General features: G+C 38.4%; 3 protein-coding genes across 9 annotated transcripts in view; 2 read left to right on the forward strand and 1 right to left on the reverse strand.

The window, feature by feature from the left end:
• Positions 1-5,196, forward strand: part of TSPAN14 (tetraspanin 14) — a 41,739-nt gene extending 36,543 nt beyond the window's left edge. The window contains exon 9 of the mRNA XM_068139977.1: positions 1,413-5,196. Coding sequence (XP_067996078.1) covers positions 1,413-1,484 — 72 coding nt within the window. The 3' untranslated portion in view covers positions 1,485-5,196. The remainder of the gene's footprint in view (positions 1-1,412) is intronic.
• Positions 5,197-6,065: 869 nt separating this feature from the next.
• The window catches only part of SH2D4B (SH2 domain containing 4B), a 109,246-nt gene continuing 87,595 nt past the window's right edge, over positions 6,066-27,716 (forward strand). Inside the window, exons 1-3 of one of the 5 annotated variants that reach the window (XM_068139970.1) lie at positions 9,832-9,843; positions 18,823-18,968; positions 23,963-24,136. The gene's annotated coding sequence lies outside the window, so the exon portion shown is untranslated. Of the gene's footprint in view, positions 9,844-18,822; positions 18,969-22,363; positions 22,467-23,850; positions 24,137-27,716 lie in introns of those variants that run through there. The other 4 variants (XM_068139972.1, XM_068139969.1, XM_068139971.1 and 1 more) reach the window with 4 other exon arrangements.
• The window catches only part of LOC137441943 (rap1 GTPase-GDP dissociation stimulator 1-like), a 35,924-nt gene continuing 15,582 nt past the window's right edge, over positions 7,375-27,716 (reverse strand). For 2 of the 3 annotated variants that reach the window (XM_068139966.1, XM_068139965.1), the window contains 10 exons: positions 27,514-27,639; positions 24,712-24,840; positions 23,648-23,773; positions 22,890-23,033; positions 18,997-19,131; positions 15,220-15,345; positions 10,978-11,117; positions 9,955-10,081; positions 8,851-8,979; positions 7,375-7,596 (listed from right to left, as the gene is read on the reverse strand). In XM_068139966.1, the coding sequence (XP_067996067.1) occupies positions 7,463-7,596; positions 8,851-8,979; positions 9,955-10,081; positions 10,978-11,117; positions 15,220-15,345; positions 18,997-19,131; positions 22,890-23,033; positions 23,648-23,773; positions 24,712-24,840; positions 27,514-27,639 (1,316 nt within the window). In that variant the 3' untranslated portion in view covers positions 7,375-7,462. The remainder of the gene's footprint in view (positions 7,597-8,850; positions 8,980-9,954; positions 10,082-10,977; positions 11,118-15,219; positions 15,346-18,996; positions 19,132-22,889; positions 23,034-23,647; positions 23,774-24,711; positions 24,841-27,513; positions 27,640-27,716) is intronic. The other variant, XM_068139967.1, reaches the window with a different exon arrangement.

A 27,716-nucleotide genomic window follows, 5' to 3' on the forward strand; every position in this document is an offset into this window, starting at 1 on the left:
TTTTCTGGTCATCTACTCCAGTAGATCTGACATACAGCCAGAAGGCTGTACATCACATATGTGAAATGCCTAAAATTCTGTCCTTCATGCTAAAATTGCCAGTCATTGGGCCATAAGTGATGTGTAGCATATTGCTGGAAAAAACGTTGACAAAAGAAGAGCAGGGAAATTAGTGAACAGGTTGCAAATGTGATATTATCAAAACCAGGTGGAATTTCTATGGCTTCCAGCGCTTGGTACATCAAAGAATAAAACTTCTCAGTGAAACATGTTGCATTACTTCTTTCAAAGTGGATGCTGTTCCCATTGTGGCACGTGTTTAAGCTTACCTTAATTTCTTAGCTGTGATATTTCCTCGCCGTGGTGAGAAATAACAAATTGTACATCTACTACAAAATGTATTTTCCGTTTAACTGAAAATATCTGAGCGTGAGGTGCTGGCTATGACAATACTGCCCTCTGCTTAGTTTTTTGATGCTTTAGAACCATAAAGTCATAGTGCTTTCATGGCTCCAAATGGGGTTTCCTGATTATGTCTTCAGTTAGCAAGACGATAAGTATATGAAGTCTGATCTTTTGGCAATGTGTTGACTCATAATAAATTGATGTTACTGTTCAGTCACTTGTATTTTCAAACTGGGTCTTTCTTCTGTGTTAAAGTGTTTTATGGTGAGGCTAAGAGTTAGACTTAATCTGACTACTTCTAAAACAAATTTTCTATATTTTCAAAAAACTTCACCCCAGTCCTTTTGTTGTTTTCCTAAGCACGTTTCAAGAAATGTGCTGCATGATCAGTTTATCTTCAATTTGTAAAGGAAGATTTCCCCAAGAACTTGTGTGGACATTAAAATTTCAAATTTGAATGTCTCAGAATAATCTGGAACTTCTCTCACTACTCTTTGTGATAAGGATTTAATTTCAGTACAGATAGTTTTGCACATTCTGATCAGAAAATTGATAGGATTATCCAGAGTTGTGGAATGAATGAAAATGTCTGATTTTTAACTTTAGCATAGGTAGGTGTGTTATAAGACTTGAACTTGGCTAAGTGGATTTCTTCCAGCTCTGTCCCATCTAGGAACTTGTAACATTTCAGAAGCATTCAAAATTATATTAAAGTTATATTTTATGTAAGATTTTGCTGCCTTTTCTACTTTAGTAATAGGCATGCTTTGCCAGATGATCCCAGCTATAAAGTGATATCTGAACCTGCATTCACTTTGTGACTGTGTATCGTTATCCACAAGAGTAATTGTGCTGGCATCACTGCAGTGCTATAAGAGGATATAATAAATAGGTTCCCTTTCTGCAATGATGACTAATGGTAATAGTAAAAAAACTTCCTGCATACTGGTAAATTGCAAGTGTTTCATCTCACAAATGGCTTGTGTTGTTTGTTTTTGTCTTTACAGATTTTTGGGATTTTCTTAGCCAGGACATTGATTTCTGATATTGAAGCTGTAAAGGCAGGTAATGCCTTCTGAATATAAAAGCAGACACATGCTGCAACGAAGTATTTTACAGTTACTGATTGGATACCAAGATGGAAGAAATGCACAGACGGTGAAATACCCTGTTATTAAAAGCCTGATCTGGATTTTACTTTCCTCATGCTTTTTTTTAAAAGCTGGTACAAAAGAAATACCCACACATGTGCACACACTCACCCTCCAACACATGTCTACCTTTTCTCTATTGAGACATCTCAGTGCACCAGTGTTGATCTCTGAGGAAGAAACGGAACTTCACGAGACATTGGTAAAACAGATTTCAAAGAATGTAGCAAGGAGACATGAAACTGCTGTAAACTCTTTCCTTGAAGGATTACTGTTATGACTGTTCTATTTTTCACTCCCAACTGTCATGATTTTCAAAATGTAATCTTTACAGAAGGCATGTTGACTTCTTTCAATTTATTTTTTTTCAGGATCTTCAAATTTGTTTTAATCTCTCTTCTAGACTCAGTCCTTTTTATCTTTTAGCAAGATACCCAGCAACCATAACCATCATGGTATTGGGAATTGTAAAAAAAAAGAAGCCACAAATTGTCTATTTCTTCAGCTGATTTTCAGTTGGGCAGAAATTAAAGGTATCTCTGTTTGACTGGGAGTAATGTGGATGTCTCAGGAGCAGGAACTTGTGCTCAGCATCAGAGCTTGAGTAGCCCAAGCTGTTTTGAAAGTGCAAGCCTTTTCTCAAGAGGGGAAAAATCTGGCTATCTGTGGCATTGTATGTTAGAAATAGCCCATTTCAGCAAGAGGGTGTGAATCCCTGATGCTGTTTCCAGTCCAAAACCGATAATTAGATGTTCTTTATTTATAGAAGAAAAAAACTCTTTAAAATGTTTATTTTTTTGTTCATCAGTAATATCTTTTAAAAGTGATGTCTGCAGGAATTTCAAAATGCAGCTTGTTTCAGTAGCTGGCAAGCATGCTCTGCTAGTCAGTGATGGTTTCTGCTTTTTGTCTAGTTTGTCACAACTGCTGTATTCATCATCTTCATAAACTGCTAATATCAACCCTGATGCTAAACATTTAAATTCAGCATTGATTTTTACAGAAATATTTTTTTAATGAGGAAATAGACCTTTAGTGATTTTCTTATTTTTTTTTTTCAGTTAATTTTTAAATCCCGTCTGTAAATCTATTAAATGCTCAGATCTGCGTATATTCTGATACATGGTTCAGATGCCAACACAAAAATCTGATGAACCAGAATTCCCACACAATTTTTTCCGTCAAACTGACCTACTGCTGCTGAATTGCATATTTTAATATTTTTTTTTATCAGAAGAAAATAAAAATCTCTTCTTCCTGACCTCCCTTCTTGGAAGGTGCAATAGATGGATCTGTAGCTCAGTAAGAGTTACAGTGTTCTCTAAAAGACTTTAGTGATTTTAGCTTTAAGGTAGAAGTGTGTTGACTGAAAAGTTGATGGAAGTTGGTATAGCTGTCAGTTGTACTGTGGGCCATATATCTGACATTGTTTACTGCTTCCAGTGACACCAGGTTTTTTTCAGGGAGAGCAGATTTATTTCCAGTGCCTAACACAGTGTAAATTCTAGAAAACTATATATTTTTATAATGATATTTTACTACATGTAGTCTGCCTGAAGAATTTAATACTTGTATTTCCAAAGCGTATGGCTTTCTTGGAAAGCCAAATTTTAAAGTCTCTCTAATGTTCGTTTTTTTATTATGCGTGTATTAACCAACGTTTCACTGACAAAAACTGATCAACAATAAGAATCTGTCTGAACTCATTTATCCAGACATACTTCAAGCTTTTGATCTGGGAAACATTTCAGACAATGCAATACTTCTCATGTGGACTTCAGTTTTTGTAGTTCTTTTTCTGGCCAGTGACCGAAACACAACAGGAAAAGGAAGCTTGTCTGAGTATCGCTGATTTCCTCACACTTGCAGAGAACAGTCTGCTATTACTCATCTGAGAACCTGAAAGTAAAATCACTGTGGCTTTTTTTTTTTTCCTTTTTGGCTTTGATGTACAAGGGAACAATAGCAGTAGATCACTGAGGGAAGAGCAAGAGGCGTTTCTTCTGTAGAGCCTTGATTTTTGAGGTCTGTATTCTGTTGAAATCTAGTCCATTTGGAGCAACCAAAAACTTGCTGCTGTTACTGCTTCTTTGCAAATGGCAAAGCGGTGTCCAGCAACCTTTACTTTGAACTCTGGTGCTTGAAACTTTATAACACTTCGTCAACCAGCTTACTCTTGGGGTTATGTTTAACAGTCTGACATATGGAAAACTGGGAAAGGATGCTTTCCACTTGTTACTTTTTAATTATAAAGCATAGCATTGAACATTTGGTCTAGGGAGTGTTTCCACTTTTTGACACGACTCCTAATGCTGGGAAGTATTTTCAGCAGTTAGTGGAAATCATAAGTGTCAAAGGTTCCTGTGGAGTTCATGCACTGACGTCAGCTGCCAACAAGACCCAGCATCGTGGATCACAATGCTAGTGTCTGCAAGTTGCCTGAAGAAAATTGGAATACTTGGTTTCTTTGTGCAGTGCTGTTTGTATGCAAAACAGAATCTAATGGAAGTGGTGTTTTTCTACAGTTATTATTGGCTTTAGCCATACTGCTGCCAGCTTTCTATCGATGCTTCAGTTGTTTGGAACTGAATTCAAGAGACTAAGTTCATCCTGTTTGAAGATCTTTAATAGAGTGATTTGTTTTCACTCTGGATAGACTTCTCTCTGCTTACCCAGAATCACTTTTAAAACCCTGGGGCCCTAGGCTGATTTACCCCTAGGAATTTTGAAGTGCATCTCTGGTGGTGGTACACCTGGCTAGTGTAATTTCAGACTTGGAATGGGAATACTTTCTTCCCCCTTTATACTTAGTTATATTTAGCATTTTCTCTGTGGACCTGCCAGTGACTTCATGGCTAAAGATTTAGGTTATGGTTTAAGTAAGACTTGCCAGCAAAAAAGAACTGGGTGTGAGCCTGCCTCTAAAGCTTTGAAGAAGAAGGTAGTCCATGCAAAGAGAGAATTGGTAAATTGTTGATACTGAGATTTCAGGGGTTGCATCTGGATCAACTGAACAAACACTATGACGGAAACGAGGTTTTTAATGAGGATGTCAAATATAAGATCAGACTGGAATAACTAGATTGGGAGAAGGAAACTTCTCAGCATGATCATTTATTCCTCAAAAGGCAACACAGTTTATTTCTGTGAAGTAATATGTAATTGTCAGTATGTTCAACAGTGCAATTGCCTTTTTGTTTCTCTTACTATACTTGCGTTTGGACACAGTTTCCCTGTGCATGAAGATTGAATATATGCACTGAAAAAAAGTGCAGTGACCAAAAGAGCTTCGGTTACTTCCTGAAAACCTGAGCATTTCTTCCAAAGGCATCTTTAGTTTCGGTGCCCCTGATAAGAGTGCCATGATGATAGACTTGTACCTACAGTCCACCAAGGTTGATATGGCAGTTGACTTACATGTAGTATTGCCTTGGTTTTTGTCTCCCTATTTTATCTTTTCTTCTTCTTTCCCTCTACCACACGTGGGTTACCATGCAGCTTGAACATTGTCTGTCCAGTGGAAGGGGAGGTTCAGTCTCTTCTTTTGAGATGGCTTTTCTGAGTGACTTTTCATTACCTGTTTGGTTTTTTTGTTTTCCTCAAGTCTTAAATTTACTTAAATAAAATTTAATGTTTTGTACTCCTGGAGTTTGATTTTTTTTTTTTTTTTTTTTTTTTTTTAAAGATTTGTTGCTTTCAGTTAGTAATATTTCCCTCTCTAAAATTTAAATTGGCTACTGAGATTGCAGTTCATGGATAACTACAGCAATGATAAAGGACTGCTAGTGTTCCTGTATGTTTTGCTGAAACCAATTCCTGGTTATTGTTTAATTTTATTTTGTTTGTTTGTTTCATTCTGGGCTGCTGAAAATAAATAGCAATGTTGCTTTTCTCTTTCCATTAACAACAGTTATGAACAACTCAAGAGCTTCAGAATGGTGTAGATAATTTATTTATTCTGGACACCCCAAAAGTTAAAACCTCTGTTTGTGCTTTGCTGTTATCCACAGTTGTTGGTCTTGTGATTTGCACAGTGTATTGTTTGTCATGTCTGAACAATGTTCCTGAAACTACACAGTGCAGAAAGGAAGTAATTTCCAGATCTGAAGGTGAGACTTGCACAAATAGATTGGTGTCTGCTGCTTTGATTTTAATGATTCTTCTGTGCATCACTACATGATTTTAGGTTTTATAAGGTGAGAGAAACATTTAATCAATAGCCAATGACTAAATGACAATAATGCAATAACTGTAATTAGATATTCTGGAATATTAAGTCTGGATCACTTCTAGTAAGAAATACTTAATTTGAATGTGGCTATTTGATGTGTGTGTGTTTAGGTACATCCCAAGATGCTATTCTGAAGTCAAGATTATCTGAAGCTATTTTGTACTTTGGTATTGGAAATGTAGGATGCTCATAGCACTGTGTGCTTTAAGCTGGAGGAGCCTCCACACAATTCAGCTCTTGTTCATTTCTTCATTTCTTCTACTATGTGACCACAATCTTGTGTTACTAGGTGGCTTATTTGAGGTAGTTTTATGAAATTCCCTTTATCTGGAGTACTTCTGAAAGTGGTATTTGGTGGTGAGTATAGTTGGCTAAGTGGTGTTAACAAGTTTTGCTAGTTGGAAAGCTTTTGCAGGAACTAAGTTGTAATATTTGCTTGCAGATATAATTGTTTGTCAACAGGAGGCCTTGTTAACTTCAAAATACTCCCTACTTTAAAACAATTTTGTGATGGTTAGCACTTCATGTTTTTTTCCTCAGTAACTTTTACTGCTGGTTACAAAACAAGTAATTGTTCTCCGGCTCTTCACTATTTACCACTGCAAGGTTGAGAATTTGATCTCCTGTGTCTTGATCATGTGACTGCAATATACTTGGAACTGCCTCAAAAATGCTCTCATGAGCCCAAGTTGTGCAATAGATCCCGTTACCTTTTTTATCAAGCAGCCATTTTTTAATATGAAAGGATTCTGTAAAAATATTCAGAGACAATTCTTTTACTACAATTTTTCATTAGTATCTAAAGTTAAACCCAGCTTCTCTTACTGGAGATGATCAAGTGGCAGCTGTCTCCAAATCTTCACACAGGCCCACTTGTAATTTCTAACTATCTTTAAGTTGTATCTTGTCCAAGCACTATATGGATAGTGAGCACAGTGCCTTGTAAACTTTACTTCTACTGAGTCACATCCCAGGTTTACAGTAGCTACAACTCTGAAGTTAGGACAGGACCATGACCTCAGATACTTGAGGATATAGCTTGTGAGGCTAAGTAGATGACGACTCTGAAATGAGCTTCAAAGTTGGAAATTGAAAGGGAAGTTTGTTTAAAGGTGCAGTTTTGGGGTGCTTCTAATCTGTTCAGATAACTGGGCTCATGGGTTGTTTTCACAATGTGTAGAACTTGAATTGGTGCCAGTTAGCCCTTGGCAATGTTTAAGCTACAGCTCTCACCTAATCTAAATCCTCTTGTTTTGGATTGCATGGTGTAAGTTTGAGATTTTTTTTTTTTAAAAATTGTTTTAAAGTCCCATTGATACAAGAAAGTTGCAGGTGGTATCCTGATAGGAGAAAACCAAGCAGCAAAAGAAATATTACCAAAGTGATGATTGCCTGGTGCTTCTCATGTAGTACCTTAGATGACCACTTACTTGACAAGCTTTACTCTTACTGCTGTTGTAACTCAGTGGAGAGCAGCACTGATACAAGTATCTGTAGGCCAAATAGGTAAGAAATTTTTTTGGTATGTACATTTCTAAAAGCAGGAGCTGTACATGAGCTTTAGAAGTGTTGTTTATGTAGCAGCAAAACACATACAAGGTAGGGTTGGCAAAGCTGGTATTTTATTGCATTTGCCTCATCAGCAGTGCAGGGTTGCTGTGGGGAAGAAGGGAGGTTAGTGGGGTGTCTCTCCTCTAAGAATCTGTAATGTTGTGACAGCTTCCTTGACCACATTTGCGTTGCTGTGACTACAGAGTTCTTCAAGGGTTTCTTTAACCTTGTCCTCTTCTATTTCTTGCCTCAGATCACCTAAACAGGAGACGAAGTGCTGACTTTTAGTGATGTGCCATAGCATAGTGACTTACAATTGTTGTAAGATCAAAGTTAGGAATACTTGCTGGTGAAAATGAGCTGCTTTATTTAAATGAACATTTCTCAGTAGATACCTTTCAGCCATTGGAAATAGTGACCAGGTTAATTTTTAAAATTTTTAATTTTTTCCCCTGATTGACTTGCAAGAATTCAATGAACAAAAGAAAAGTACTGTGAAAATGCAATACAACATCAATTCTAGCTTCCCCCCCACCCCCATTTTTTGTTAGCCTTTTGCAGCAGTACAACTCCAATTTTGTAGTTAGTCTATGAAGTTCTAAATATATATACCTCTGCAAAAAAAGTATTATAGATCATATCTGCTGTGTCAGTACTCTGCAACAGCACTGAAGGATGCAGCTCCTTTTCCCTATTCACATATTGTTGTGGCTACAGGGAACTTAAGAGTATATGCTGCAAAATCCAGCTTGTCAGCTAATAGAGTGGCTCTAGAATTCAAAAGTCCTCTACCTTAGTGGCAGATCCTTGCCAGAGCACAGTTGTTATTTTCAGTTTACATGATTTATTTATTAAAATGTGAGAATCTGCTGTGAAATCTTTGGACTTCTGGTTTAAAGTGGTTGTTCAGTAAGTGCTGCTCGTACAGAGTAAGTCTGGATCTTGTTCAAAGCATTTTAAGTCTTCCCCTGTGCACAGGGTGAGTGAATCTGGGATCATATTGTTCACGTTTTACTGAAAGGTACTGTGCAAAGGCAGTGTTGCTAAAATTTCTGGTTTATCTCTGCTTTTTGGTTTGCTTACAGCATAGGCAGAAGAAACATACATCTGCCTCTGGAAGATGATGCTCTATTTCTTTGAACACAAAAATGCTGTAGTATCAACAGGACCTGAGACTGCCAGACATGTGTGTGGTGACTTTGGACAAAAGATGTCTTTATTCCAAAGCACAAATTTTGCTTTTTCAGAATTTGATTATGCCATTTACTCACTAAAATAAAGCCTCTTTTAATTTTTCATTTTTTAAATAACTTAATCTTTTGATGGTTTAGTCAACTTTCTCATAAAGAAAGAAGCTGCTGGCTGGGATTTTTGTTGATCAATAAAGAGTGGACCTCCTTAGTATCCTTTACTACTCACCGACTGCATCACAATCATCACATGTCAGTACCAGAAAAACTGTATTTTCATCATAAATATAGAATCATCACAGACCACTTAAAAGGAGGTTACCTGAATTAAGAAGACAGCACAAAAGACTCATTGAGTTATATTTCACCTCAGGACTTGTATTATTGTCTTGTAGAAGCTTGTGTAAGCTTTGAACTAGCTGTGATTCCTTGAAAGATTCTTCCAGGACTTCTGGAAAATAAATAAATCAATACCCTAATTGTTACCTGAAAAGAAGCTAGAAAGAGAACATGCTTGCTTTTTTAAAATAAAATGCTTAACTATCTTCCATTTCCAAATGGTTAAGGATGTCTTGGGCATTGCTTTCTCTGCTGGAGAATATTTTCTGTGTAGTATTTCTCTCTCGGCCTCATTCTAGAAGACAGAGCCTATATGTTATAGAACATGCAAAATAATCTCATACCAGATAGAAATGATCAGCACTAGAAATTTCGATTTGCATTAGTTGTCCAGTCAAGTTTGAGAGCCTTAATGGTGAACCAGACAGTAACACGGATTTGTTACTCTTTCACTTTTAGGCAAGGCAAATTCCAGATGTCAGGATGACTATTAGTTTTCAGTTTATCTTTTGATGTACATAGATTTCCCTCATGACTGTTTTCATTGTGATAAATTGATAACTGTTTTAACTGTGCTTAGTCATACAGGAAAAATCTCACCATCTGTCTGAAAATAGGCTCAGTGGAAGTAGTTAGAATACTTAGATTTGTTTCATTTGCATTGTCTTTTCTATGCTTCTACTTTATTCTATCCTACGTTCAGATATCTGTACTCTGAAGATTACTTCCTCTGTAGTCTTAATTGACCACGTAAGTCCATTATTTGTCATTAATTTTGCCTTCATTCAGATGTTCTCATCTTTTTCTCTACTCATCTTTGCCTTTCCTTTTCTAGGTACACCTTTTTGTGTAGGTTTCTTATCCATACAACCTGAACATTTGACTCTACCATACACAAAAAAATCTCCAGGGAATTTCTGAAACCTATTGCTTTTGTGATCTGGGTGGCTGACCTCCTTTATTTCATGCTGAAGAGGTAAATCTAGACAAGAAATGCTTTTTCTTGGGTACTATATAGAATTAACAGCATGAGACTATTTCTTAATTGAGGATCTTGCACAGATAAGTACTTTTAGGAGGAAAATACCTAAGTCAATTGCAGATGCTATTGCCAAGGCATTCAGAGCCTCATTCTGCATGATAGTGTGCTCACTTGTTGCCATGGAAACCAGATGCTTCACTCCTTGTGCCTCCTGGATGGCTTTGACCACTTCCTGTTAAAGCAAAAATAAATCATCGCAGATAGAAATTTGACTTACAAGTAAAGTAGAATGAAGACAGAAATCAGATGCACCCTTCAGCATCTGTATAGATGGAAATTATTTACCTGTTGCAATGTAAACTGATAGTTGAAGACTATAAATGATGTTGTTTTTCACACTGATCGTACATGTCTGCTTAGGGCTGGTCTAGTTTACTTGGAATATGAATACTTACGTATATCTCTAAGATAAAAAAGAAATCTGTATTTCTCTCAAGGCTTTACTTTGACCTTATTCCAATTTTTCATTTCAAACCTTTAATCTAGCAAAGATCAGTTTTACTTTATTGAAGCCTGTGTAGATGATACCTACTTTATTTTAATCACTACCTCAAAGCAAGGCATCTTTGGAATGCCTGGGTATCATAGTATGAGTTACAAGAAACAGAAGCTTGCTCTAATATGCCAGCAGATATATCATGACAGCTTCATCCATCACTGGGTTAGATAGTGGGCTGCTTTGAGCTCCTGGAGGACTGATGTTGGGATGTGCCAGGGTTACCTTTGCCACTTTAATTTGAAATTTGAAGCTAATATTTATGGAAATACAAAAGCTTTACCTGCTTACCATTTGTCAAGCCTTGCTGAAGGAGAGTAAGAGTTGACAACTAATAATAGGTGACACTTTTGTTCATTTCTTTGCCCTATCTGTGGCTGTGGAGAGCACTGCTTTCCTGCTTCCCTCCGCCTTACTGGTATTGAGGCAGACTAGAGAGGGGTTTACTGTTAGCCTTCATATTTTTAATAGCAGAGCTGTGTGTACTAGTTTGCATTTAGCCTCTATAGTTATATTTACAAGCTCTTAAAAGGTAAGAGAAGAATAAAACAGAAATGTATCAGTTCTCGTACTTGTGATCTGTTGTGACGCAAGATTGACGCTAGCAGCCGGTTTGCTTCTCCATGAACGCTGCTGTGGTCGTTAGCAGTGCACCATTGCACAAGTCTGTTGAGCAGCATGGGGTCTTGGCCCAAGATTTCAGCCGCATCAGCTGAAGAGAAAAGCACCAGCAGGAGACATTAAAAATCAGATTTCTTAGACTTTCTGTTACAGAAATATAAAGGTAGAAGTAGCCAGGACCATAGCCCTGAGCTTACATCCTTTAAGAACTGTATGTAAAACCTCAGCCCTTTAAGGGATCCTGAAGATGCTTACCTGAGGAATGCCGTTGTGTTTGGGCAACTCTTGGAGATAAAGGTCAAAGTAAGCTGTTCCAGTAGACCTGTACTTTTAATAGGCTGTTGAAGCAGGGCTTGAAATAAGCAGCTTTGTGTCTTTGAAAGCAAATATTCTGTTGCTGTACTAAAGTCTTCATGAAGATTATCCCTTTCCTGTTTCATTTCTTGCACTCGTTCTGAACCCTGCACAGATGTAATCATGGGCTCTTCAGAGCATTTTCTTCCTTTGACTGTGCTCTCAGTAATGGTGAGAATTGCTGTTGGTAGCATGTGAGAAGCCAAGTCTCCTCAAGCCTTAACAATGTGTGTTTAAGTGTATATTAGGCATCATCGAAGCTTTCCCCCAGAGTTCGGGGGAGCCTTTTGTGTTCCTCTGTCTCAGGAATCCTATTTCCAGACTTAGTGGAATATTAATCTCTGACATCTGGGAGAAAGAAAACTCGCTAGATGATATTTCTGAAGAAGTGCAACTCCAACAATATGCTGTGGTTAAAGACTTGTTGCTGCTAATGGAGAATGCTCTTAAAGCTGTTAGAAGGTCAGCAGCTGAAGGAGCTTTATTCATGCTTTGTATTGCATAAGTTGAACACATGGTTCCATGTGAGTTTTCTTGCACTTCAACAGTAAATCTCTAAAGTGCTGTGGATCAAAAGTGACTAACTGGTAGAAAGTGTTTTCCTAAGAAAACAAAAAATGCAGGTATAAGGATGCTGAAGACTCCTAAGTAATCCAGATGCCTTAAGCAAGGATTGAAGCCTGAGAACATCCTGATAGATGCTGCTTCAGTAATTTCAGTTTGTTGATTCTGTTCAGTACTTAAGACTTTGAAATTGTTCATCTTAGTTAAACTGGAATTTCCCTCTGAGTGAAGGGTACCATGAGAAGGATTAAGTAAGAATATGCATGGCTTACACTGCCTCTTTTGGTAGGAATTGAGTGCTCCCTGATTTGGCTTTGAGCACAAAAGAGGTGTTCTGTAAACTGCCAAACCACTGTTTCCATGTATTCCAGCTGATGATGAACTAAGAGTAGCAAGTTGAGAGGCAACAGTGTTCCTAAGACAGGTGCTCACTTTTGATGTGGAACTATTCTATTTGCAAAATATACACCACAGTCATAACATTAAATTCAACTTTAGTAGTTTTATGCAGTTATTCATAATTAACAGGTTTTCTTGTTGACTTATTTTGGTAATTTTTAAGTTGTGTTCTGTGCCTGTCCCCTACTCCTTCATGCTTGAGGACCAGAGCAGATGAGCATTGTGCATTGAGTGCTCAGAAGAGGGAATAAAAGCCTTCATGAGAGGTGTATGTTCCCCAAGAAGGGCTGTAAAGGGGCTGTGAGCTTTTCTTGATATTTCTCTGCTTTTACAATCTTAAAATAGTTCCAGGCCTGGAACATGGTAACCACAGAGATCCTTGCTCCTTTGGAAGCAAATTGAGAAAGGGAAAAATGGGGAGAGTATCCAGGGTTTTAAGATACTGTGAAGTTTGCCTCTTGGAACTTTGCTGTAGCAAAGACTTGAGGAAGAGACAACATTAATGGTTTTGGCTGATAGGAGCATTACCTTGCTCCTTTTTCTTTACCTGTCTCTTTCTATATGTATTGAAAGGGACAGAGAGATCGTGCACCAGAAAGTTGCTGTCAATAAGTCACATGATGACATTTTGCAGGAACTGTAAGTCAACCTATACCCTTTCTATTTTAGGGAGAGACGTGAGGATGGATGGACATTTCATATTTTCAGTTTGCCTGGTGCACTAAGAACAATCTACCGGTCAAAATCCCACAAAGAATCTGGGAGTTTGTAGCCTAGTTGAACATGTTTGTTTTGAGATAAGAGTTACTTGTTATTGCACAACCACCTGTGTATTACCTCCTTTAATAAAAGGGCTTTTGTTTCTACGTCAGCTGTTACGTGTTAGTCTGAGGAGATTATGGTAATCCAGGTTAGTACAGACAGCCAAAGAGGTTAAGAGAATGGTGAACGGAACCAGTGTAAGAGCTTTGTTCAAAGGAGGTATCTTGACTCTGTTTGACAGAGACTTCCTGATGTCTACCAGCAATAGAGCCAAACCAAATTAGTTATTAACAGAAACAGGGAAACCTTTTAACTTGAAAAATACCAGATTTGAATAGGTTGTTTGTATAATTGAATTTTCAGATGAACTGAAAGTCCTTTGACTGTTGAAGTGCACAAATTCTCCTCTGAAGCAAAACAGTTTTAGGAACAGGAGTTAATGTCTCCTTAGACTAATGAAGCTGACAAATCTGCCTGCAGTTTTCTATATTTAGAGACCTGCCTCTTCTAGTCTGTAGGCCTCAGCATGCCCGGTGACAAAGTAATGAATTTATAATAGATAATGCAATTAACTAATTTAATGTGGACTTCTTAGATGTGTATTCATAAATGTTTCAGTCTGAGTTAATTAAGGGAAATGTTAGTTCATGGGTAAACAGAATAGCAAGTAATTAAAGGTGGGAGAGTTCTGTACTCATTGGCAGCAATGGGTAAGCATTGTATAATCTTTTACTACTCCACACTTGGATGTCTGCAGTTTCAGATTCGGAAAGGGTTGGTTTTGTTTCAGTTTGGGTTATGTGTATGTATGCACCAGATTCTGAATTCATTCTAAAGCTAGTAAATAACATTGAAGGAAGGTGGTGAAAACCCCATCATTTTAGCAATATGATGTCTCAAATTTAGAAGCTAAATAATCTCACTTATTAATTCAGATACAACTTCAGAGAAATGACCCTTTAATGACTTCCTTCAAAGCTTGAGAGCAAGAACAACCTAGTTTCTGTATGCCTTGTAATGTCAATTTCTTGCTGTGGTGGAATATGTGAAAGCTACTTTTTTCTGGACTGAAACCAGTGCAAATTAACGCTAGCTGTAAATTTTATATTGTTTATACTCATTTGAAAAAGAATGCTAGTAACTGCCATATGAAGGTGGTGTCTGCAGTGGCTTGGATAAGTGCAGCATGGAGTATAGAAGATTGTGATGCTTTCTCCTTCCCTATAACTAAGGAATTTGTGACTGCAGTTGTTCCGTACCAGCTGTCATTTCCCAGTGCAAAATTGACATAGGTTTCCTGATTCTGTTTTTCACCTATTTCTTGTTATTCCTGCACCTCAAGGTGGACTGTACTGATTAGTGTTCTAGAGCAGCTATGGTGGTCATACAAAAGAATTAGAACACTTAGTAAAAAACCCTGACCCCACAACACTTATTTTTGTGTATCTTGATATATAGAAGCTAGAGAAATCTAGGGATAAATTGGGATATTGTAGTAGATGTTAATGTCCTTCTGACTTGGTGCATGTTTCTCAGAATCAACCTAACATGCACAGGGTATTTTTGCCTTTGTACACTCACCACAGTGTAAAACCGAACAAAGTGCAAGTAGATATTCCCATATTTCAACTTGCAAAGTAAATCAAACGTTTGAGCCCCATCAGCAAGATAAATGTGGCAGCGTGTATAGAGAAAGTGTGGCTGGTAGAAATTCCTCCCCACCCCAGCTCTCTTGATCTTTTTATATCCTCTGGTTCTGTTGATTTGCTTGCTTGTAATTTGGCCCTCTAAATCTGTAGCTTGGCTCTTCAGCATAATACTCATCTCTTGGATGTGTATTTATGGTAGAAATCGCCTTCATTTTAGGCCTTTGCCATTTCTCATTGATAGCTGCAGATCATTCCATTAGGTTTGGTGCTCATCTGCCGTTGAGGCTGACTAGGTAAGTATGGAAGGTTGGCAGCCTCAGATAATCATCTCCGTTGGAACCTCTCCAGATTAAATGGAGTTAGGTCAGCAGGACACTTAGCTTGTAGTCTCCTTGCTAGATCCATTGTCTTGGAGGGGGAGGGAGAAGGGTGTGTGACATCAGTAAACATTGTCCTTTCCCCTACCTTGACCATCTGCTAACATCCGTAGTGTTCCAAGAAGCTTAAACTGCACAGGAGGAATCTCTGACTTCAGAAGTGACTGAATCCGTTCTGTCACACCTTCTTCCAGCATTTGTACCTTGTTAACAACTAGGAAATGGAAAAAGATGTATGGCTCAGTAACTCCACAAGCATCTGAAAATGTAGACAGGACATAGATATTCTGAGTTTTCTCGGTTATGTTTTTAGCAAAACATCCAACTTGTTAGAGTGCTCAGAAATTAAACCAGGAGTACCTGACTAGGCTTTTCTTCTGAGCTAAAACTTACTAGGAATTGCTGTTACGATATTTTGGTTACTGTTCATCTCAGCCCTGCTTGGAATAAAGTGCATGAAAGAGGATAAACACAGAACCACTGCTTCTCTTTCTTCTTGAGGATTAACCATCCACTCACCTGAGCAAGCCTCCTGTGCTTGCTCATCTTAACTGTACTGGCCTCAAACAGCCCCAGGGGAGGTTTAGGTTGAATATTACACAAAACGTCTTCACTGAAAGGGTTCTCAGACCCTGGAACAGGCTCCTCAGGGAGGTGGTTAAATCCCCATCCCTGGAGTTGCTTCAAAGAAACAGAGATATGATCCTGAAGGACATGTTGTAGCACCAGCCTTGGTAAAGTTACATAATAATTGGACACAATGATCTTAAAGGTATTTCCAAATGGAAACATTCCGTGGCCACGTGGCAGGGGTGATTTACATAGTGATATTTCTTGAGAGTAGATTTTCCTTCTGTATCTGAGCTCACTGGTCCCCAGTCATTCATGCCTTTTGTTTCTGTAATTTCCTAATTCTTGTGTCTGCGTTCCAGTTGCGTTGGTGCAGTAATCCCTGGTAATACTCTGAATCTTGTCTGGAAAGAATCCTAATGCTTCTTAACTGTGTTACAGAAAGCTTTCTCCAGAGCAGTTTTCCTCTTCCTCTTCCTTTCAGGAAAATTGAGAAGCAGACACAAGTAACTTCCTCTTTAATATTGTCATTTGTCATTGACACAGACTATTTGGTAAAGCATAATGAGTTTTGGTGGGTTTTGTTCTGGTTTTATTTTGTTTTTTTTATAAACACCTGTTCTCTTTTATGATCATTTGCAAGTGTTGGCCCATAAGTGACTCATTTTACAATTTGTTTGGGTTTGCACTCATGTTTTGTTTTGTTGTGCAGTGTAGGAATAGGATTTTACGTGCTGTGCCCAACACACTTAAAGCATGCTGGGGAAGGTCTAAAATGGTTTGTAATACACTCAAACAGAACAGATAACGAAAATAAACATTATATTGATGCATTGATATTTTAAAATTCAGAGTTAAGCCTTCTAAAGCACAGCTGCAAAGAACACTATGATCTATGGGTACTATGTGTAGCAGGCAGTGATATAGGGGTGAACTTGTAAGTTGCAACCACATGTTTCTGGAGTTTTAGATCCTATTATCTCTGCAATTTATTTTCATTGCTTTAAGGAATCCCAAGGAATACCTGGGCTTGACATTGGAAAAAGTCAATCTTGATATTTGTAGAGGAACAGATTCTGTTGTGAGTTAGAACATTATCATCTCTGCTTGTCATCAAGGAAAGCTACATCAGAATAGCTATCTTTCAAGTGAGATTAATTACTATCTTTGCTGCTTATAATCATTAAATCCTATTGTATGTACTGCAGGACTGAAGTCAGAATTAAGCATTGGACGCTCTTAGGCTTGTAGATAAAATCTACCTTTTCCTTCTCATAGGTAGTTACACATTCGTCTGCTACATTATTTTCCCAATTTGAGCCTCATGGCTCACCAGGTTTTTTCCTGATTCCATGATTATTATGCAGCTCCTTTTTAGATTTTAACTGTTGTAGCTGGCACACATAGTTGAAATACTCATAGCAGCAAAAAACAATTGGCACAAACCTGTGCTGATGTAAATGGTGTTAGAAAATCTCTTCACAGATAAATTAAATAGACATAGAAATAGTAAGGGGCTTATGGTCTGAAATAAGTTTGAGGTTATTGAACAGATATGACTGGTTATTATGATCCAGTGTGTGGTAATACTGTAAGCCAAACTAAATTACTTGAGAGCATAACAAAAGTTGAAAGAGATGGGTGTAGTTCTGAAGACAGACATCTACAAGAAGAAATGAGAGTGTATGGGCTTTGAAAAGAAGCAGTAGAGGCAAAGTAGCAACTAGTGTATTCTGAGGTTTCTCTTGTTCAAAGCCATGATTGTGTATAGAGCTGCTAAATCAAGAATGCTGGCTAGCTTACGTATTGGCAGACAACTTAGTTCTTTTCAGAAAACAGGGCTGTGCCCTAGTTTCATCTGGGATTGAGTTTATTTTCTTCCTAGTCGATGGTACAATGCTGTGTTTTGGATTTAGTGTGAGAATGTTGATAACACACTGATGTTTTAGTTGTTGCTAAGTAGTGCTTATTGTTTTCAGTTTCCCATGTTCAGCCAGTGAGCAGATGCACAAGAAGTTGGGGGAGAGTATTGCCAGGACAGCTGATCCAAACTAGTCAAAAGGATATTTCATACCTTATGATAAAATTTTCCACGTATAACCTGGGGGAACTGGCCAGGAGTGGGGATTACTGTTCTGGCATCAGTCACTCAAAGATGAACAATTGCATAGTGCATCACTTGTCTGATCTTGTTTTTTTTTCTCTCTTTTTGGTGTCCTCGTTACAATAATAATAGTAGCTATTATTGTTACTATATTTCATTTCATTTTAGTCATTAAACTGATTTTTATCTCAACCCATGAAGGTGGGTTTTTTCCAATTCTACTCCCATCTTACTGAGATTTGGGAGGAGTGAAGAAGCAGTTGCATGGGGCTTAGTTGCTGGCCAGGGTTAAACCATGAGACATTGGTGTCATGCCCTTCTCTGGAGTACTGTGGAATGGTGTAAGGGCTTTTGCAAGGTGCTGGACTCTTAAATGTCTAGCAAAACATTTTTAGCCTGTATTGCACTTTCACTTGGAAGTAGTAAATATGAGAAGCAGCAGTTTTTTGAGGTTTATTAAAATATCACAAAAGTGTAGAATTGTTTGAGTTTGACCTTTAAAGGTCATCCAGTCCAACTGTTTTGCAGTGCACAGTGACATCTTCAACAGGTTGCTCAGAGCTCCATGCAGCCTGACCTTGAATTTTTCCAGGGATGAGGTTTCTAGACTGCTCTGGGCAACCTGTTCTGGTGTTTCACCACCCTCATTGTAAAAAAGTGTCATCTTTATATCTAGTCTAAATCTCTCCTCTTTTAGTTTAAAACCATTATCCCTTGTCCTGTCTCAACAGGCCCAACTAGTTTGCTAGTGTCTTTCCTATAGGCCTCATTTAAGTACTCTAGTTACAAAAGTGTGTTACAAACACTAAATTTGCAAGGAATATTGACTTTTGAGAAGAGCAGCAGATCTCTGAAATCTGTACCATCTGTGATGTGATAGCTCCTCCCCATACTCTGTGTTTTAAGCTGTAAACCCTGTTCTGCATTTGTCTTGAACGGCTGTATGCTGTTTATACGAAAGCATTTCAGCAGCTGGAAATGAGATCACATTTTATTATCTTTAAATTTTTTGTGTAGATGAGAAGTCCTGATGAATTATTCAAATACGTCTCTGCAGGAGGAAAAAAGTCAATTGCCCCTCAAAATATAAGGGACTGAAATTGATGACTTGGAGAGAGCTGCACAGAGCTCTATGAAATGAACCATCTTTACAAAGTGTCACAGTAAGTCAACTGTCTTCAGATTCTGTACCTGGTATAGCAAGGTTGCGAAGTGCACTGAGCGCAGCATGTTGAACAGAGACATCCCCACTCTCCACGTGCTTCTCCAGTAAGTCCAGAAGCTGGTCTATGACTCCCAGCTGTACCATTCGTACACAGTTGCCATCTGAAAAAAGAGGCAAAATCAAGCAGGTGAGAAAGAGGAGAAACACAACAGAAATTAGTAATTCAAATTTGAGACTTCAGGGAGTCTGGACTGTTCTTGTGTCTTCACAAGATTGAGACTAGTTTTTGCATTGTTTTTACAGCCTTCAACTCTAGAGATGAGTGGGCATCAGCCACCCCTGAACTAATGCTGACCTTCAAGTAAAGCTTAGCTTGAGAGCTTTCGAAGGACAATCACTGTCAAATTCAAACCCATGTTTTTCAGTCAGTTCCTTGCCCATGGTGCCTTATTTTTCCAATATGTGATGGAATGCTGGTGGCATTTTCCATTTCTCCATAGGATAGCTTTAATATTTCATTGTTGCCATTTTACTGGTTTGACAGTTGTGAGACCAGCGATCTTATCCAGCAATGGTGAGTTTGGTATCAATCAAATAATCTGCCATTAATCATCTGAAGAATCAGGCCTAGGTTTTTCTGAAGTTTTTTGAGAAACCCACTTTCAAAATGAGAAATGTAATTGCACTGCACTCATATGACACTAGGAAAATGAGTTGACCTAGAGAGTTCTGCCTATGAAAAAGCAGGGCTGTACATTCCAAAGAACTACCATTTTACCCAGTACATGCTCTTCAAGTTTGTGTCTGTCTTAGTAGAAAACCATTACCCCTTGTCCTGTCTCAACAGACCCAACTATAAAGTCTGCCCCTATCTTTCTTAGGCCTCATTTACGTATTATGGTTATAAAAATGTTACAAATGTAGTTACAAAAATGCTGAATGCTGTTTGTTAAAATGTGGCAAAACAGTGTGACTGATGTATAGAAAGACCACATCTTCGCCTACAGTAAACAGTTACCATGGAATGACACATGCTTCATGCCAATACAGAATCTGACCAAAAGTAGCTTTAAGTGCTTGTCCATGGTACTAGCTGCATACTTAAGATGAACAGGCTTCTAATTTTTGCATGTGGCCCTAGTAATTTTAACATCCTTGCTGGTTTGAATGCTCTTTTCACCTTGAAGTACTAGAAGTTTCTCCATGTTGTCTTTTGAACGCTGCCTGGTATTCCTTTAATATCTTAGCATTTGAGTTATTATTTTTCCCGTGTTACTAAAGATTAAGTAATCATTCGTCAAATGGTTATAAAATATAAGCTTATATATTTTCATGAGATAACTGACTATTTCAGTTCTACTCATGCAAAAATCTCTTTATATCAATTTGTGCATACATTCTCCAAACCTCATGTTTTTCCATGTGATAATTCAAATGTTTTCTTGTTTGGTGCTCACATTTGGAGATCACAGTATGTGAGGTAGGTTGCCCAGTCCTCTTTGGGAGCAGGTTCTCAAGGAATAGACTATCTCTTTTGATCTGACAAAATAATTGTGATCTTCCTACAGACTAACCTTAATGGAATTTAATTTCTTTCCTCCTTTCAAACCAGAGAATGGCAGAGCATTTTTTATTCTTGTAGTAAAGTGCAAATAGGCAGAACCCATTAGTGGTTGCCTTGCTTTGATTGTCACAGAGATCCAAATTGGTTCTCTCTCCTATGGGTTTTTGCTTGGATAGTAGCGGAGCCATCAATTTAATGGCTCATAGTTGGTCTGTTAAGAACAGCCACTTTCATAGTTCCTAAAGCTGCCTGTCATCTTTTCATTGCCTCAGAATTCATTTGATGCTGAGATCAGATTTCCGTAGGATTTTTTTTTTCCCCCCTTAGATTAAAGGCTGTGCATACATCAGTGGCATATGCTGGGGCCTGAGAGGGATTGTTCAGTTTTTCCACATAAAACGTTTAATGGGTTGTGGGGAAGTTGGAGGGGGGAAAAAAGGCAAGTCACAAAGCAAGCCATTCAGCTGCATGAATTGAACATAGCCAGTTTAAAGTTGCTGAGTGGACTTTGTAGAGCTGTGATGGACAATGGCTGACTCAGAACAAGGTATAAGACAAGAAAGAAGGGGAGTCTAGAAAGGATATGGAAGGGAAGGGTAGAGATGTTTGTATGATAGCTTGCCTTAAATGGGGGAAAAAAAAAAAAGGAAAAATTAGATAAGAGTGACTAAGCAGATGTGAGGAAGTATTTTATGATAATTAATCATGTATTGATAGAGAAAGTTGAGCAATGCTGAAAAAAAGCTCCTTTCTGTTAATTGAGTTCGAACCCACTACAGAAGCTATCAGTGAGAAAGGACAGAAAACACAGTGGGGTATCTCCTGCAGACTGATGCAGCACAGTATGCCTTTCAGGAGTCTGTTTATAAGAGTCTCTGCATAATATTAAGGCTCATTGCTTTCTGTAATAGAATAGTGTGAAAGATGAAATGGCTTATCCTGAGATTTCGTTTTCTGCCCTAGGTGTTTCTGAGTAACTTTCCCTTTCTCAAAGTGACTTAAAACCTTAACCATCAATAACTTTATGGGTTTGTTTCTTACTTCTAACAAATGCATTTGCTGTGAAATATATTGAGTTTCCCCTCTAATAATGTGAGATTTTAGGGAGGAGGGGCAAACACTAATATGAAAGCTTGCATGCTTGACCACCTTCATTTTTACAATTTTGTCCCTCAAATTATTTCAGTACCATTAATATCTGTAAGCTAAAGGTCTGCTGTCTGCAGAAATGCAAGAATGTTACTGTTTCAGAGGCAGAGAGCAGTGAAATCGAGCAGTGTTGCTTTTCTGTCTGCGCACGAACAGTAGCTTTCCCTTTTTGAAAGGCAGAATAACCAACCTTACTATTTTTGTAGAATTAGTAATAACTGTTGCTTCTGTCTCTGTAGCTGCATGTGTTTGGGTGTGATACAAATACCAACATTCTGGGAGATGATGCCATATCCCTTAGCAATAAAAAAAAACTACTTCATGTACTTTTCTGTGGTGTGATAAAGAAAACATCTCATGTCTGTTTGTAATTACCCCCAAAGTGAACTGTTCTATTTGTACTTGGGGAAATTTGAATCAATGGTGATTTAATGATTGTTGTTAATAATTTAAGACCTTTGAAATGTTGGTTGCTTTGGGACTGGAGTGCTGAGGAGTGGTATAAGTGTCTGGTTCTTAAGGTTTTATTCTTTAATCTGTATTGCCCAAAAAAACAACATAGCAGGGCCACCTAATCCAAGTTGCTGTTAGGTCTTCAGCCTTTTTGTGGTGTTCCTAAAATCAGCTTAAAGACTTAAACGAGAATCTAGGTCAGCAGTGTGTGCAGTCTGCTCCTAAGAGACAGATACAGAAATTGCATTAGAGGAAAGTCTTTGCATTTCATTTGTTAATGGAAGTGTTTGAAGCACACATATGTGGATTTGGAATAGTGAATGAGGAAACGTGAGTACTACTGCGTGAACTTAATCTGTTGATTAGTTTAAATTTAAAATTGGCTCTTAGACCAGCTTTGTAAGTTAAGTTTTAGAAGCAGGATGTGAGCTGACAATCACAGATAACAGCTACAGTGGCCTGACATTCTTTGGCTTGCGTTTGCATTGTGTGTGGGAGCGGTCACAGTGGTATTAGATGACCTGAGGCAATAGACGCTTGAAGAGAAGCATGGAAGTGTGAGCAGTAGGCTCCTATCAAAGTGAAAAAGCATGGTGTCTGAAAAGAATTGCCCTGAGGATTATAAAAAGATTGCAGATGTGTCCCTGTTAAGGAAGTGAAAGTGGCAGAGCGAATGGTAACTCCTCTGCAAAGGGGACTTTTTGATGTAGGTATCTGGGCTGAAAGTATTTATTTTATTATATTTTTCTTTACCTCCAAGAAGCAGAGAGGCAATAAGATTTGATGCAGCCTTCAGAATGCATGTATCTTCAGCTTGTGAACTGCCCTTGAGCCTCAGCAGGATCTCGGACAACACCTCTTGCACTCCTGCCTCCACCAACTGCACTTTCAGAGCATCTGTAGAAATCACAGTAAAAGCACACTAAAAGCTTCTTGGGTCTTTTAAAGTGTTTCAGACTAGGAAGCTAAACCCTTGAACTTTAGCCAGTCTTTTTTTCAGGTGCAGCCACTGTTTTAATTTTGTTTGTAACAGACATTCTGGTGCTAGGATGACACCAACACACAAGCTTTGCTCATTCTGCCTTGATCCTGGACATTTCTTGTATTGGTAGTCATGAGTTTTCATTTCTTCAAAATCTGTGTTGGGTATCTAGGTATTTTTAATCGATTCTTCTCGGTGCTTGTCAGACCACTTAGTCAACTTTTATGCTGTTTGGTTGTAATTTTTTTTTTTTTTTATAGAAAAATCTCTAGTCTGCTTTCCTGTTACACACCATGAATAATATTAATTTGAATCTGCTATATTATGGATCCAGTGAAATACAGTGGAATGCTAGTCTCTCCTTCCTTTCTTGGTTGCCTTCAGCCTTGCTTAGGCCAGGATTTCATATGTTCTGAAGGGATTGCTAATTCCATTTGTAGGATCTCATGGCAAACTCAGAACCCAGAGCTTAAGCTAAGTGCTAGTACTCTGTATCCCTTCATTCCTCTGAAGTTGAAAGGAGCCTTACCATTTTCTGCAAGTGCCTGCAGGATCTCAAAGACTATTTCTAACCTCTCATGGCTTTCTGCTCTTCTCAGTTGTTTCACCAGCTGTTCAGCAACTCTTGTCTTGCTTAGAGCTTCCTTGGCAGAATCTGTGTATATGATAAAGTCAGGATTTTGAATTTTTCCATCTGTAGTATAATTAATATATCAAGTTGGCATACACAAGTTTGCTGTAGCAGTATATTTTCTGCCTTAATTAGATGGTTCTAGTCTTGGTGGGATCATAAATATATGTAAGGTCTATGTTACAAGGATCAATTTATTATTTTTCTTTAAAGCTTTCTGCTGCTTGACACAGAACACATTTGAATGGAATATGGAATTCAGTAATTTAAGACATCTATAAAGGACAGACCTCTAAGTCTGACAGTGTGATGCCATACCCTCTTCTTTGCTTCTCCTCCATAAATGCAGGAAGCAATATATCAAATTGTCGTCAGACCATGTGCAAGGTGTGTTAATTTTCTACTTGGTCTTTTTCTTCCGTTGCTGCTTACAACTTCTTTAAAGTCATGCAAATATATTTTAAATCAGTGGAGCTGTCTTTGTTTTGAAAGTTGTGTAAATGGAAAGGGAAGCTGTTTCATTAAGCTTATACAAAAACTGACATGTAAATGTAATTTTAATATGTATTTAATGTACAGTATCCAAAGGAGTTAAAAATGTCATTTTGCCCAATGAAGTTATGTTATGCCCGCTGTACTTAGTTCTCGGTCAAATGCTGTCTGTTACATCTTGTTTTAATACAGTACCAGCAGTTTTTGGTACTCTAGGAAAGAGTAGTTTCTTCTCCAATACATATGCTGTGGCCAGTATTAGTTAAAAACAAACAAAAGACCAACAACAAACCAAATAAACACCCCCCCCATCACCTCCTGTCCCATATAACCCACCCAAAAAAAAAGCCCTCCAAAAAGCAACCCAAATCAAACCCCACAAACCTGTTGAGTATTCTGCATGAACGTGGAAGGGAAGGGATAGTGTGAACGTGATATTTATCTCCCAAGATACAAGAACATTTACTTACCGAGATCTGCAAGATTGTATAAGGCCAGTAGATCAACGTGGACAAGTGGTTCACTCTCTGCATAATCAGTTAATATTCTGACAAGTGATGTGATTACTCCTACCTTCACCAGCTCTTCCTGAAGATCCCCTGGTAATAGTAAGCATGGAAATTAAAGGTGATTAAATAGGAACAAATTAAACCAGCAAAAAGGACCCAACCAAGATAATCTGTTTTTTGTCACTCTCCTAGAGTTTGTACAGCACTTATGCTGTGGGTTCAGACTAATGCATGTGTGGGGGAAATGCAGGTTCAAGACAGTTACAAAAACTCCTTGTTCTACTTTGACTTGAGGAATTAAGCCAACGTGAAAATATATAAGGGCAATTGCATGAGCACAGAATCAAAGAATTATTAGGGTTGGAAGGGACCTCAAGGATCATCTAGTTCCAACCCCCCTCACACTAGATCAGGTTGCTCAGAGCCACATCCAGCCTGCCCTTAAACTCCAGGGATGGGGCTTCTACTGTCTCCCTGGGCAATCTGTTCCAGTGTCTCACCATCTTCATGGTGGAAAAAAATTCTTCCTAACATCCAATCTGAATCTACCCATTTGTGGTTTTGTTCCATTTCCCCTAGTCCTATCACTACCTGACACCCTAAAAAGTCCATCCCCAGCTTTCTTGTAGGCCCCCTTAAGATACCGGAAAGCCACAATTAGGTCTCCTTGGAGCCTTCTCTTACCCAGACTGAATAGCCCCAACCCAATAGCCCTGGTCTGTCCTCACAGGAGAGGTGCTCCAGCCCTCTAATCATCCTTGTGGCCCTTCTCTGACCACTTGCAGTACTGCTGAGGTAAACACTGATAACTGTTGTCTTTCTTTTTGTGGTTTGTTGTGTAGTGAATGAAAGCTTACTATCTGACATGATTTTGGGAATGCCAGGAACTATGAAATAAAGAGTTAAACAGTGATGGTTTCTTAACAGTACAATGACCTGCTTGTGCAGCAGTGTTGTGCTGAGAGCTAGACTAGAACTTGGGTGATAACATGTGTGACAGACACCAGGAAGTGTCTGGGTGCTATTATTACATATACAATTGTAATTCAGTCAGGGAATCACTGAAGCAGTTTGGTTTTGTTTTGCTTTGGGTTTTTTTTTTTGGTGGGTTTGGTTTGGGTTTTTGTTTGGTTTTGGTGGTGTGGTTTGTTTTTTTTGTTCTGTTATGTGTTTATTGCTGTGTTAGAAATCACTAAAGCATGTATCTTAACAGTCAGTCATGTTGTCAAATCCCTGTGCCTGTGTTCTAGCAGATGTGAAGCAGACTTGCTGTGTGGCTCTATGCTGTAGTAATGCTGATGTACCGTAAGTGCGTGAGCCTTTTATGTAATCATATTGGGAAAGTTCTTTTAGACTGTTAAGTAGCATTCCTTGGCTAATACATGTGATTTGCAGAGGGCTAGTGAAATTTATGAGGTACCTATCATGCTTGGATTTCAGGGGAGCAGTGCAGGGAGGTAAACCCATAGCTTTTTAGTTAAAGCTACAATGGTCTACACTAGAAAAATAAGGAAAAGTTGGATGAAGGTAGAGGGAAAAGAGTAGAAGATACTGGGTGAAATGTTCTGAATTAGCTCTAGTAAGCAGTAAATATTTTTAGCCAATCTGGGAATTAAAGGTTAAGGAAAAAATCTTCAACTCTAGGTACAAGTAAATTCAAAGGATTTCATTTGTGAGACCAACAGACAAGCTAGTGTATTGGCTTTGTGCAAAAATAAGGAGCAAAAAGATCTTCTGTATGCAAGCAGTAGTTCCCAGAGAATCACGCAGAATCACAGACTTAAGTGTTGGAAGGAACCTCTAGAGATAGAGTTCAACCCTCTGCCAAAGCAGCATCACCTAGGGTAGGCCACACAGGAATGCATCTAGATGCATTTTGAAAGCCTCTAGAGAAGGAGACTCCACAAACCTTCTGGGCAACCTGTTCCAGTGCTCTGTCATCCTCACTATAAAGAAGTGTCTCCTCATGTGGAGGTGGAACCTCCTGTGTTCTAGGTTGTACCTGTTGCTCCTTGTCCTATCACTGGGGACCACCGAAAAGAGACTGTCAGCTTCATCTTGGCACCCACACCTCAATACTTATAGATATTGATAAGATCCCTTCTCAACTTTCTCTTCTCAAGACTAAACAGTCCCAGGTCTCTCTATATTTCTTCACAGGAGAGAGGTTCAAGCCCTTTAATCATCCTTGTAGCTCTTTGTGGGACTCTGTCCAGTAGATCCCTATCTTTCTTGAAATGGGGAGCCCAATACTGGACACTGTATTCTAGGTGTGGTCTCACCAGGGCAGAGTAGAGGTGGAAGAACACCTTCCTAGAGCTGCTGGACACACCATTCCTTGCATAGTTAAAAATCTCAGTATTTTTTAGTGTGTTTTTAATGATGCACTCTTTAAACAAGTGCCTGCCTTTGTAGGATGTTGTTATTACTTTAGAGGAAGACATAACCATTCAGCATTTTGGCCCAAGACAGTTCTGTAAAATTAAGATATGTAGGAGGCACTTCTGCTCTAGTAGTTCTGTGGTGGTAGTTCTGACAAAGATGTGTCATCTTGAAAGTAAAAATATGGGAGGAAACCTCAGAATTTAGGAGGTGCTTGGGATACATTCAGCAGCTTGGTGTCTGAGAGCTTTGTGGGTTATGTATCTAACTGGAGGCTGAAGTGTATTGTGTCCTCAGGTCTCATAAAATACATTGAGTTACAGATTACAAAGCCTTACAAAATAGCTGGGGAAAATTGCATTTTCTTGAGTCGATACTTACGATTATTGTAACAGATACGGCCAATAGCCCTCCCAGCATGAAGCAACATTTCTTGGTCTGTGCTCTCCAGAAAAGGTATCAAAATTAGAACCAAATCTGCTTTGATGCATGGTTTCTTCATTTCCTCTGTGTAGGTAAAGGAAAGGAACTTGCAGGTTTTTGCCATGTTTGAATGAAATAATTGCAATTGCAAAAGCAATAGC

The sequence above is a fragment of the Melanerpes formicivorus genome, unplaced genomic scaffold, assembly GCF_026170545.1.
Source record: "Melanerpes formicivorus ecotype bairdi unplaced genomic scaffold, bMelFor1.0.p_v2 SCAF_6, whole genome shotgun sequence".
Taxonomy (NCBI): Eukaryota; Metazoa; Chordata; class Aves; order Piciformes; family Picidae; genus Melanerpes; species Melanerpes formicivorus.